The 14,335-nt window shown below is 42.4% G+C and overlaps 1 protein-coding gene across 1 annotated transcript in view; it reads left to right on the plus strand.

Annotated features, from left to right (window-relative positions):
- The first annotated feature begins 4,773 nt into the window (after nucleotides 1-4,773).
- The window catches only part of nkain4 (sodium/potassium transporting ATPase interacting 4), a 44,867-nt gene continuing 35,305 nt past the window's right edge, over nucleotides 4,774-14,335 (plus strand). Inside the window, exon 1 of the mRNA XM_041061784.1 lies at nucleotides 4,774-5,063. Coding sequence (XP_040917718.1) covers nucleotides 5,010-5,063 — 54 coding nt within the window. The 5' untranslated portion in view covers nucleotides 4,774-5,009. The remainder of the gene's footprint in view (nucleotides 5,064-14,335) is intronic.

Raw genomic sequence — 14,335 nt, forward strand, 5'->3', positions numbered from 1 at the left:
TTTCTCATCTGGCTCCATCAGCTCTCGGTTTGGCAGGACCATGTGACTGAAACCACTGTCAAGACACACAGGAGCGATGTTGTTTCCGGTAAAGGCATTTAAAATAAAACGCTCTTCAACAAATGAAAGGCACAATGTCTGCACAACGTCTGAAAAACAAACAAACAAATAAATAAATTATTACAGCTGAATAACAGCAAACTAAGATTGGGTATAACCCAAAAGAGCAAATGAAGAAACACAGGGAAAAAATATCAGTGAAAGTTTATTAGAGCCTATTTCCTTATTTCTATCCACGCCAAAGTGCCCATTGCAAAACATAACATTGATTCTATAACAATTTGAAACATTTGCACATGCAGCTAAGAAAAAGAAAAATTTAAACTTTATTGGCATGATTTGTATAAAAGTCATTCATTGCAACTGCAAATACCAAACCTGGCAAAGACTAAACCTGATATGGATGAAATTAAAATTTGTTTAAAATCATTGTTGTAAATAATTGTTATGAAACTGATAAATTGCACAATATTTTTCTGTATATAATCACATAAAAGTAAGTGTTTGTACAGCGAACCACGGCTCAAATACCAGAGGAAATTGGACTTTCCTTCAGCATTTAACAAGACAGAATACTCTAAAGGCACAGATGTGTTGAGGCTTCAGCCACAACAATTTAGGGTTAAGCTAAATTCTAGTTCCCATCTACCATGCTGTAAGCTTATTGTAGTGTTCATATCCCCTCTAGTGGTATTAAAAAAATATCTGAATGTGCATGTAACCTCATTTTAGAAACAGCCTCTTTTACATGTTAGACCATGAGAGAGATGTTGACTATTGGTCTCATATTTTGCCAGTATACTTCATGATCAGACTGTCTTGCACAAAATATTGATCCAGTGATAGACACAGAGCCAAGCTTGAAATGAAAAAGAAAAACTGATATACTAAGCACATTTTTGGTGAGTCCCTTAGGCCACATAACAAGTGACAGACACAAGAATCTCATAACTCCCCCAGCCTCCCACCTCATTTAAATTAGATGTTTTTTGCCCTGCTTACGCTGCTCTTTTTCCTATCCAATTTATGCATCTAGATCACAGACTATACAGGCTGTATAAAATGCAATAAAGAAGAATGTATTTCACAAAACACAGCTTCACAGTTGCAGCACAGGCCATCTAAAGGGAGCGTCCACCTGATGGTATGCTTTTATTTTGAAGGAAACCTAACCGATTTCCTGCACGTCCCCGGCTTGTGTTTGGCTTGACTCACCCGTGAAGGCACCCATTCAATTAAAACTGATCTCACAGACGAGCGCCTTCAGGCGGCCAGCGTTAGAATAACACCAACTGCTCAGAAATGATTCCGGGGACCAGTATTTCTCCACCAAAGCATAATCCCATTATAAATTATTGACATGCTCCTCATAATAGCCTCTGTATTTATTCTTCATCCAGTCTGGAACTTTCTTCTTGGCAAAAAAAAAAAAAAAAAAAATGGAGAAAAATCCGATGAGACTCTGCTTCCAAGGGCACATGCATTATCTTAAACTTTTATGAGCCTTGGCCTAAATAAAGAAAGCATTCGTATGCTTGTCGGACAACCGGTGGTAGCTGTAATTTGCAGCTATGTGGGCTACTTTGTGTTGATGAATGTACTGTAGAGTGGAAGGGAGCAGCACATTTTGCTGATGATTTGAGGTTAGGTCATGATGTATTATTCGCCACAGTGGGTGTTGCACCAATGCAAAATACCCTGTAGTCTATTGTTTGTTACCCACAGCAGCTCTCCAGGTGACATTCCAGCCTGAATAATGCCATCATTTGTAAGCCTGTGGTATGAGCAAACTACTGTTGCGCCATAGTAATTTGGTGGAAATCAAATCGTTCGGGCTGCTGTAAGAACAAGAAAGGACGGAATCTGTTTTGCTCTCAGGTCTCCGTCAGCCTCAGGAATTATGAAATGGCTGTTAGATAATAGCGAAACAGCATGAGGAATTTTCACTGGTGTGTTTGAGCGCCAAAATGTGCGAGAAGAGAAACAGAGAAAGAAAGAAAGTGAGGAACTAGAAGCGACAGCCCAAGACGCTTTCAAAGAGAGAAAAGCCTTGTCCTTTTGAGGTCTTTTTCGCTATTGTCGTCCACTACAAGCCAGACTCTTGGGTCTCCTCCACAATGCAGGTCCCCTCAGAGCAGCACACCACTGGCTGTCCTGTCACTTCACATTAGTGTCTTTGTGGAGAACAGCAGCCCCTGAGGGCCTGGACACACTTGTCATGAAAGAAGTGTTCTGGACACACAAGCACATCCACATACACACACACACACACACAAAGTGAGTCGATAAGGAGGTGTTGGGCAAAATGGGCAAAATGGGAACACAAGGAGAACCTCCATCAAGGCTTCTAATAGAACTATAACAGTGACCTTATTTCAGCCTTAGCTCTACTCTCACAGTCTCACTCTCCCTCACTGCCACCCACCAGCATAAATACACACACATAGAGAAATTTTTATAGCACACATTCAAAAAACATGTTCTCATAAGAAATGCAGTTGTGAATGAGTGAGCTTCATGCATGCAAGACGTGCAGGACAGTCACTAATGTATTCTACTAGTAGCTCTTGCACTTAACTGGCTTGATGTGTAACAGTCACATGGCAGCTGCTACAAACAAATTGGTTAATACCACTCACTCCACACACACACACACACACACACACACACACACACACACACACACACACACACACACACACACACACACACACACACACACACACACACACACACACACCTACCTTTTATTTTAGGATTAAAATGTTTACAAAGATATTAAATATGTTACCTTGAATTTGTCTCTTGAAAAGATGTAAAACAGAACGCACAGAATCAGTTATTAAGCATGGAAATTGTGTCTTCACCTTAAAAATAGAAAATGTAAATGCATCACAAAGTCTTTCTTTTTTTTTTTTGTCTTTTTAGGTTTACAGATAGAAAGCTGACCTTGAGGAAAAGGGAGCACTCTCCATCAGTTGATGAAGATGGTGTGATATGATAAAAAAAAAATCCTGAAAAAGCTAGAAAGTGGATCTTAAATAGGGAAAAAACATAGCCCATATGTGGTACTGGTACATATGGCTAAACTATAGAATGATTCCCCAAACGGTAAACGATTTAAAGTCAAATTCACAGTCAAAGAGCTACCGTGTGGTACAAACACTCAGCAGGATGCACCACCTGACTGTGAACAGGTTACATAACACATGTGCCCAAGAAAGCCTGTCTGAGAAAAACATGACAAGAATAACATTAGAGAAGTGTGACAAACTATTAATCATCAATAGACGTAAACAGATGCAAGTGGGGGATATTTGCATGGGCTACAACTGTGGTGCTTCAAACTGATCTGTTTATGAGCCCTCACGATGAAAGAAATGTTTTTTTCCTTTTTCAAAAAAAAAAAAAAAAAAAAAAAAAAGGCCCAATTCGCGGCTGCTCGCCGGCTTCCATAAATACCCCGAGGTTATTTTTGGCGAAGGGGGGGGGGGGGGGGGGGGGGGGGGAGGTCCTCCTGGACCCGGCTGGACGCAGGTGGGCAGGGCGGCGTGGGATGGCGGAGAAGAGAGGAGAGGAGCGGTACACTTTAAAGGGGCAGAGCGGAGGAGTGTGTGATGAAATGAGATGTGAAGTGTTCCCTCAGTCAGCCCGGAGACGCGTAAAACATTTATCAAGCTGGTGAGGAGAGAGGTGGGACCTGCCTCCATACACTCCGATAGAAGAGGAGGAGGAGGAGGGTGACTGAGAGACTTGCTTTTAAGATCTTTTCTATTATAAATCATATCGAGCAGTGGCTACCCAGAAGGCAAATGGCGAACCAAACAAAAGGTCTGCTTTAAGAATGGGAGGCAGGGCAGGGAGGCTTTGGAGAGGGAGGGGGGGGGGGGGGCTGAAAGTTCTGTGTAAAGAAACTTGGCATGAAATAGTAATAAAAACATTTCATCCAGCAAAATGCCTCACTGAGATTCAACGTGTCTTTCACAGGAGTCAAGACAATAGGCACCTGTAGAATTTGAATTGCTTTGATTATTATTGTAGAAACTGTAAAAACAAAACAAACAAACAAACAAACAAACAAACACTCCAGCAAAATCTTGTTAAATTTGGGAGGAAACGTTGGGGGAAATCATGTTTACTAAAGCTTTGGCTTCCATTTTGAACAATGACCCTTTACAACAATGTGCCGTGCAGTGTTTTTTTTTTTTTTTTTTTTTGGAAACTTGTCCGAGTGTGTCCCTTCATATAGCCACGAGATGGCGCCTGTTCTCCACCACCACCACCACCACCAGCAGCCAGTGTAACCTCGTGCTCCTCCTCAGCACGCTCAGAAAAATCAGCATATCACAAAATGAGCCACTAATTGATAACAAACACTAGTATGACACTTTAAGCTCTCCCTAACAAATATTTGTTAAAAATTGGCTTTATTACTTAACATGTATATCTACTTGGCAAATTAATTTTAATTTGCTTAATAGAAATGTATTTGGTCACCATGACAATAAATTGAATGCCTCTGATAAAACATTTTCAATTAACAAGCGCGCTCTTTCTCGTCTGCCCACCACACCACAGACAGCTTCCAGGAACCAGTTGACGCCCTCAGTCAGGCCCATCCCAGCCCCCGGTTGACTACCCTACCACCACCACCGCCACCACCTCCCACCCCCCTCCTCCTTTTACACACCGGCTCGCAACCATCTACCCAGCCAGTCACCCCAAGTGCGACCGGCCGGCTGGAGCGCAGGCAAACAAACAAACCCAGACCAGCCATAGCGATCGTGCCGCGAGGTTTTGATTCAGCACAGAGACGCCGGAGCAGAGGAGGAGAATGGGACGCCGGTGCCTGGATCAGGACTGAGTCTGGTCGGCACACTGAGAGCTCCTCCGACCCGTTTCCAAGTCCTTTTCTCCCGGCTCAGAGTCACGTTTTCGCCGCTGACACAATGGGCTGCTGCAGCGGACGGTGCACTCTTATCTTCATTTGCACTTTACAGTTGGTGAGTTGACCCACACTTCTCTACTTGTTGTTGTGCAAGTTTTAACAGTGCGATAAAAGCCTTAGCGTTTCTACAATAAATTTAAGATGATTCTTTACAGTTAAATGTAAATTTTAATCGAGCAGTGGGCTGCACAATGTTCTCCAGGACGCTGAGAGTCACATGTTGAAAACTGATGACAAATGTTAGAGAAATAAAGTTCTATAACTCACTATAAGTACCAGACGCACACCACAAACACGAATCACAATGTTTTCTTATTTTCTGTTATACTAACCCTAACCCTACCCTCACTTTTGGTGACATTTGTTGAAATTGTGTTTGACTAGAAGTCATAACCAGTTATTCCATAATAGCAATGTTGTTTATTCCTTTGCCTGATCCATGAGGAAATTAAAGTTGTGACAGGAAACATATGGCGTTTATAAGTCAGCTCCTCTCATAACTAACAGCCTCAAGTAGTGGCACAGTGATGGACAGTATTGGGGTAACTATGCTGTGTGATGTGTGATGAAAGTGCATCAGTAAATTTCTGGATTTGCTCTTCTGAATATTGTAATGGTAGACTAATGGTGGACCTATTATGAAGTCAAATACAGCGTTTCACCTGAAGTCAACATCATGCAGTGAGACATCCAAGGCGCCTGCTAATACATACAGTTCTTCTCTGATCTTAACATTTGAGGAATTTGCTCATCAAGAACTGGAACCAGCTGTATCTTGGGAAGTGCTGGTCTACAAAAAAAAAACAAAAAACAAAAAAAAAACAGTGGACGCAGAGGCTGATAGCTCGTTGGAGGATTTCAGTTTCTGATCAGTGAAGTGTGTGCTGTGGCATTTTCCTCACGGTAACTGTACAGTCTCAGATGATGCTTCCCATTGACTCACAGGCCAGCTTGCCATTGCCACTATCCCTGAGTAGAGTTTACTTGACAGAGTGTGACGATGTTATTTATGATTGTATTAAAACTGAGCTTGCTCAACACCATAAGCTCCCCCGAGTAAATGTCACTTTTAACAGCTAAGGGACCAATAAAATCTTCTCCAGATAAAGAGTCAAATGTGACTTCTGATATACTGTAACATGCATGAGAGATTGCAAAAACAAAGAAAAATGGAACACACAACAAAAGGGGAGCATGTGATGGGAAGTGACAGTTGGTATCAGCCGTAACTGTCTTGAAAAAGAAACCAAAGTTTCATACCACTAACTAGGTAAAAACACCCAGCTCTTTTATTTCACAGTGTTGTGTTCCCTGTCAAGCCAACATTTCTACTCCACAGGTTTCTTGCTTCTGCTTGCGTAGGCACAGACTGTCTCAAGTTTATATGCTTAGAAATATAAGAAGCTGTTAATCTAGATTTGAAATGAACCAGAGCCTGAGTTGAAATGCTTTTTCAAAGGAATAAGATTAAGACAAATGTTTGTTGCAGTCCTTTCTTCCTGTCATTGAATGAATTCCTACCGCCTGCGGCCTTAGTTTCCCGCTGCTCTTTCCCCACTTCATCTTCAAAATTAATAGAGAGCTGGTGTGTATTTGTGTGTAACACTTGTGTATTTTTCAGGTTTCAGGTCTGCAAATGCATTAGAAAGTGAGGAATAGGGAAGTTGGGATATGGTTCGCAGTGGCCGTAGTGTTGCTCCCTTATTAAAATTATGACTTGCTTTCTAATGACAAACACACACACACACACACACACACACACACATAAACACAAACACAGAGGGCTATCAACCCACCTTGAGGGACACACCTGTTTTTCCTTCCCAGACTTCGGACCTTTTTGCCTCATTAGAGAGGAGGAGGTCGACCATTTGTTAAGAGGTTTATAAAGCTGTCAGCGGGCTGCCTAAAAACTCCCTGAAGACCCCTGGAAACAGCTTTATTTTCCCCTGGCACTATTTCTGGATGACCTGACACTTCCTGTCTGCTGAAACACACACTCACATACAAACCTGCAGACTTTTAACCTGCATTAAACCCTGGAAGACCTTTCGGAAAGGTCATCAGGTTGTAGCCATGTGTGTTGATGTGCGTGCGCATATATGTGTGCGCGTGTTCACATGAATATACATGTGCTTGTGTGTGTGGAGCAGCACAAGGAGCCCCAACCCTCCCCTGGCTGAAACCTATGCATTGACAATGAGCCAGGTTATTCCCAGTCCATTACAGGGTAAAACTACCATTAACAAAACAACATACTCTTCTCCTCAGATGTAAAAATAGCCCTTGTGAACCGCTGTGTGCGCTAATTAGCCAGGCAGAGTGCTTTGATCAAACCTCTTTTGGCATCTCGGCCATCCCCTAATTGAATTGTGGTGCGCTTTCCTCATCAACAGGCCGAGCGGTGGGACTCATCTCTCTGGGACAGAAGGCAACAGATAATGAGCCTGTATTGATCGAAACGCCTCTGTTCCCTCTTCCCTCTGCAGCCTAACTATTCCAGACAGTAGGGCTGAATGGTTGTCAGAACCCCGATCAGCCCCAGAGAATGGCGAACGTTGGCAGGAAGCCCTGTCTGTCTAATGATTTGTTTGTACTTGGGGACACAAGCAAGCTCGTTTTTTTGTCTCAGTGGGTTGGTTGTGTGAGGTGTTGACCTAAAGCTGACCTGGCGTGGAAGCGTTTCAATTGGTCAGATATGGGGACCCAGTCCAGACATATTGTGAATGTCAGTGACTGGCCATGAGGAAGAGACGTGGTCCTGAATGGAGCTGATGGTTAATGTGGCTTTGTGGACAGTAGTTGATTGATGCAGGAGGCCTCTTCATTGGTCATGGTGGTTTTCCGGGAAAGGGCAGACGGGCAGACACACTCACACACACACATAATCACACTGAGCAAGGGTAATGAGCTCAGAACTGAACATTGACCCTGAAAATGCCTGGCCATAACTGCACTGGCAGCTCTGACGGATGCAACCTCACAGAGACACAGACGCTATTTCATGTGTCCCTCCTCACTCACACACAGTTTCTCATTCTGTGAGTTATAGATTAGTAGGTATAGTGTTGGGTAAAGATTATACCCTTTGGAGGAAGTTCAGCTTTGTGGGCCTCTGGCGAGATGAGAGAAATGAAGGAAGGGATAGGAAGGTTTTTTTTTAGCTCACAGGCAAAGAGAGGAAAAAGGTGTCCATTTTGTTGCAGTGAATGGCTCAGTTTGTGCCCATGTGGAACAAATGGCTGTCAGCTTGGTGACCCCTGGTACAGAGACAGCAGAGATCTGCAAGTTTTACCTCATCTTCTCCCTCAAAGCCAACAGACTACCCACAAGCCCTACTTGAGTGTGTATGTGTGTAATATCTTGCATCACACTGCCCACTTTTCCTCTACTCTCTTGATGACATAGCTAGAGAATATACTAACTTTGTAGTGTAGGCATCAGAGACGAAGACTGGGTTCAACCAAAGTGCTTCCAAGAAAGTTTTAGCGGATAAGCAGAGTGCCTCATCCTGAGGAGTGTTATCTCTGAAGGCGCGACATTATCCCTTGGCAGGCATCACGTCATCTCCCACACATTACAAAGGATTTAGGCTGTTTTTTCTTCACTGCTTCAACTGCTAACTCATTTGCCTTATGGAAGCGCTAACATTCAAATTTCCTGTTGAATATTCATAAGCTTAGAGATGCTGGATGTCTATCAGCATCCTGTCTCTCCCATCTCACCAGTCTATGTGTGTGTGCATGCTGACAGACACACACACGCCTACACGCGTGCATACACACGAGGTCTTGGCCCGCAGCTTTGGTATTAATACGTCACACAGCTGTAATTAAGAATAATTACTGCGACTAGGGCAAATTGCATGGCAATAAAACATTGTATGCTCTCAGGCCAACAGACATGGGCGTGAGAGTTACTGCTACTGCATAATCCTGTTGTGTCTTGCCAGTTCCAGAGGTTGTGTATCAAAACCCGGTAACTAGTGAAATATGAAAGCTGTTCTTGGCAAGAGCTAGAAGATTTCAATTTTACCAGTTACAGATGCTATAGACATCTGTTTAGGGTAACTTGTTTGGTGGGTGCTTTGCTGAGTGTATGTGTGTAACTTCTTTAGAGTGTCTGTGTGAGCGTGGAGTGTAGTGTGATCAATGGTAATGAACTGTATTTCCTTGGCACTGCCAGGTTGATGGAGGAGATCGGCCAGCGGGAATAGAGTGGATGGTCACAGCTCTTTTATCTCTGTTTCTTTCCCTTCGTCTTCGCCTCTGTGGGCCTGCTATTAAGTTTTCATAAAGCCTTTCTGGACTGTGATTCATATTATTGTGAGCAGAAACACATCTTTTTTTCACTATTTGCTTTGGCTTGCACAGATGGCGGAAGAATAAGATAGCATCACTATCTGAATTATCCATGTAGAAACAAAATGTGGTGTCTGTGTGTGTTAGACACGGCTTGCTGTACATAGATGGGCTCCCCACAAACTAGGTGTATTAACCAAATGCCAGTTGATACCAACAGCAGTGTATTTTTTGCATTCTTATTTGGGAGTGCAGATTTAAATGGAGCTCTACCAGTATGTGCTTAGGGTTCTGAAGACAGTTATCACTATTAACATACAGGTTATATATACACCGATGACCTTATTCACCAGATGTTGACTGAGAGTAGGGTTTCTACATTTATTAAGCCTCAGGCGACTCATTGTCAATTATCTGGAAGCCAATGATTAGCTCTATGAAGCCAAATTTTAGATTTGACTAGCCTTGTAAGCATTTTTAATTTAAATATAATGCAAGAGCAATCAAAGCAAGAAAGTCGATGACTTTTTTTTTTACAAAGCATGTTCTTATTTTGTAGAATTTAGCAGCACAAACATCATTACTAAGCAATGCTAGCGCCACCAAAGCCCACATTAACTGCAGTAGGCATATAAATACACAACCTAGTCTAAATGAGGTTTTAATGGAAAATAAAGCAATAAAATCTATGCTGAGTTGATATTAGACCTCCTATGCCCTAGATTGGAAGCCACATATATTACTCCAGGTCCCCAAGGCACTGTCTCGCCAGTCTGCACAACCTTGTTGGTAAGCCTGCTAAAGCATGCTAGCTGAAATGGTTCAGCAGCTTAGAACATGCAACAGCACAATTATTGATAGAAATTATGTTTGTCATCAGGACATGGTTAGATTTGTTCATAACAAATTGCTGTTCAGGCAATTAAAACTACATGAACACTGATTAAAAGCTGTTCAGACAGTGGCAAAAACCAGTCAACCACTGCTAAAAAGGTTTGTCTGCAAGACTCAGCTCTTTAGGGCAACATATAAAATCAGCTACTTTCTTTTAAGGGCATAAACATTTTAGTCGGTTGTGCCCTTAGAGGAGGGTTCACGTGGTGACCTATTTGTTTTCTTTCCAGAGATGTTGTAAAAGTGAGAGATGGAGGGCAGAAGGTTCTAACAGTATGTGATCATGGTCCACAGAAGCTCCAGTAGTTCATGTGATTTCAGAAATGAAGGTCTTGACCCCATCTCACATTGTCTGTGGCCCTTATTCTTTTCTTTTTGAAGGTCATGCAGGTCACCATGATTAGGTATAGTATGTGTGTGTGTGTGTGTGTGTGTGTGTGTGTGTGTGAGTGCTTGTGCTTGTGCTGTCAAATGGACCCCCGGTGTTCAATGCTGATTGTGGTCTTGACCCAGACTGTGTTGATTGCCATGCCTGAACAGTCCTCATCCACAGAAGAGTGGACCCTGACAGGTTCTGCCTGCAAGTACCCACCCCAACAAAAACAAAAAGACAATTAAACAACAGCCTACAGTGTTTGAGAAAGAGTGTGTGTGTGTGTGTGTGTGTGTGTGTGTGTGTGTGTGTGTGTGTGTGTGTGTGTGTGTGTGTGTGTGTGTGTGTGTGTGTGTGTTGTGTGTGTGTGTGTGTGTGTGTGTGTGTGTGTGTGTGTTGTAGGACACCAGCAAGGTGACTGCATAATAAATTCACACTGAAAGCTCAGAGTTTTGGATCTTCCCCCAGTGTGTCATCATCTCACCTGAGAGCTTAATGCAACCTGGGTACTCAGGGATGAGAAGCACTGCTTGAATGTGTAATGAATGTTCATGCTCCTCCCTTAACGTGTATCCTTTGTTAAAACACAACAGTGCTTTGTGTTATCTCGCTTTCCCGTTTTCTTTTACCCCCCAATTTTCTCCCCCTTCTGGGATCCTAGGTTGGAATATGTTTGAATTATTGATTACCATCTGATTCATCAGCAAGACCAGAGCCACGGGAGATTTGGGGGAGATGCAGATAGAAAGGTGGAGAGAAATAGACAGAAAAAAAGGGGGATGGGTGACGGGTCGACCTCTCACTCTGGGCCAATTATGAGCATGACCCTGGAGACCTGAGATCTCTATGTTTAGCTTTTCTGTTTCCCTCTCTTTCGTTTTCTTTCCATCTCCCTCCCTCTTTCTGGTGCACTGTTACCACGGAAACCTTTACGTACACAGGAAGATGCTGAAGAGCCTGCAGGAAACAAAAACCAACCTGTCAAAAGGAAACTTGGGAATGTATGATGCAAATCCGAGTTAGCGTGCTGAGAGAGACAAGTGCTGGTAGACAACCTCAGGGGGTTGGGCTGCATAAAACACGGGGCTCAGTACACATCCTGCTCTCAGGACAACTGTCACTCTAAAGATAGCTCTACTTACATATATAGCCTTTAACCTCACCACAGAAACGACCCACCCAAAATGCTACATAACAGCCAGTGGTTTACTTGGGACCAACTTTACTTAAAATCTGTTTATTTTTCTCTTTTGTCTGAGGTCATTTGTTAAACAGAGATGAAAGCAGCCAGGTTTTATGTTAATTGAGAAGAGGTGGTGACCTTCCTGTTGTTTCTCGACCTTCCCTGGAGTTTGGAGTCACTGCCCTTGCTGTGTGCATGTTGGTTTATAATAATATGTGTGTTCTTGGAAAAACCATCTCCTCTTTGCCCCTGGTGGCCTTTTTTTTTTTTTTTTACAACTATTCACCATTTTAATGTCTTCAATTTAACAGACCATTAATTATGTGGTTATAGTGAAAACCTTGGGCTGGCAAATCTGAGTGTGTGTGCATGTACTCACCCATGCAGAGGCTTGTGAGAGTGTGTCTGTGTGTTCCACATCAATGACACTGCAATATTAAGCTATAATGGAGATAAAACTAGAACTATTTGCAAGCCCATTTCTCTCTTTCCATTCCAATGGTTCCAGCGGTGTCATTTGTTATAGTGTGGCATCGAATAAATTGCTTAGGGAGCACCACAGCTGGGATGACTATCTTGACAGATCGCACTCAGTTGAATGGCTGCAAAGCATATTCATCTCACTCAAATCCCTCCTGCTGTTTTTTGGCATTCAGTCCTTGTTTTACAAGCGGCTGATGACTTCACGGATGTTTTTGCTCTAATTGTGTTGTGTGATCAAACGGTTGGACAGCAGGGATGCACACAGCGTAACTTACGCTACTGGTGGATGAAAGATTAAGAGTGATGGTATTATGATGAAAAGAGCAACATCACTGACTCAATTATGGAAAGTAGAGCTGGAGGGTACAAACTGCTGACAGCTGTTTGCCGTTCTTGACTGCGTATTCTTGATGAGAATTTCCTCTTTCTCATAAATTGCCTACTTGTTAATTGGGGCGAAACCTAAACAGCTTTTTGTTAGATGTGGGACATGGTGAGACAGAAAGGGAGAGAGGATTGGCTGGTTTAAGCTGCTCTCATTTCGTCACTTTTCTCCCATCTTATCCATTGTTGGTGCGCTTGGGTTTTATCCATCTCTCTATTCTTGTCCTGCTTTTCTTCTGTCAGCTCCTCTGAGAAATCAAAGTATCTGTGTGTATGTGTGTGTTCTTTTGTGCCTCTGTATTTGGAGATGAACATTTGCTAATGTTACCTGATATACTTTGTTTACAAGTATGTGTGCATGATGCAGTCTGCTGTCTCATCTGTCATTTTCCATATGACACCCACACAACAAACAGCGGGTTAGGAGCCACAAGAAAAGGAGACAAAACCTCACAAGTGACATTAATCTCTCGGGCTGAGGCTGAAATCATAACATCCAGTGCTGCTGCATTCCTCTTCAAGTAGATGCAGCACAGTCTAAATTAGCCTCTAATAATCCAAACACTGCTGCCACCTTTGCAGATAAACTTAAAAGAAATGTTTGGCTAACGGCAAAGTGGAGGAAGAGAGATAAAGCGAGGAAGAGAGACCAGGCGAAATAAGCGTTTTACACGAGATACCAGCCGTGTGAGGAAGGATGTTTGCTGTCACAGTGTACGAAATTTGGGTCATATCTCAGTGAACCTTGCTACATCATCAAGTCAGCTTGTTGGTTTTTGTGCTGAAATCCTCTGAATGCTTCCTGGTCAGTTTTGTGCAGGTTCTCGTAACTCAGAAAACAGCGGTCAGACAGGGGCAGATGTGGGACAGATTAATGTGGCTTAAAGTATGTCTGTATAATATTGAGTTTCCATGGCTAAAAATGAAACAACTCAAGTAAAAGAAGAAAAAAAGAACAGTGTGTCATTCATTGAAATTTAGATAGATGATGACATAGATGACAAAATGATGACAAAATTTGATCAGATACGATTGACAGTATTCAATATTCCTAAATCCTGATTGGTGTCCCATCATCATCAAACCAGTGAGAAGAGCACAGAGCGAAAAAAACAAAGAAATCTTACTTGGGATATAATGAAAACTGTTCAAACTTTGGCAGAAAGTGGAGTGGGTTTATGTAGGCCCTAAACACTTGTAGTAAGAAGCTGAATGTACACTTTCAGGGAATTTGTGAAATGCTCTTTTATACATGTAGTCATTATTCTCTCTGATCTTTATCCTCTGTTTAACACTTGTTAAAATGGGCAAGTCTTACATGAGCAGGCGGAAACATGGCTCAGCTGTTGCAAACTTAGTGATCTACTTAACAAGCAGTGGCAATCATTCACTTAATACACATCCCAATGAATGTGTCTGAACACATGTAGATGTATGATTTCACCAGGGGGATGACATAATGTGCTGACTGAAAATAGAAAGCCTTTTTCTTCTGCGCTTTCTTTACTACGTTCTGCTGTTTTTGTTTGCTTTTCACCCAGTATTTTGGTGCTCAGTAGACCTTTTCCACCGCGGACATTTGAACTTATTATAGCACGATGGGAAAGAAGTTGCTAATAACATTGTGTCTCAGTAAGCCATGACAGTGAGACAGTAATGGGAAGAAGGCCTGTGGCTTTTTTTAGTGATACTATAAAAGTAGTATCAGT

The sequence above is a fragment of the Toxotes jaculatrix genome, chromosome 2 (genome assembly GCF_017976425.1).
Source record: "Toxotes jaculatrix isolate fToxJac2 chromosome 2, fToxJac2.pri, whole genome shotgun sequence".
NCBI lineage: Eukaryota > Metazoa > Chordata > Actinopteri > Toxotidae > Toxotes > Toxotes jaculatrix.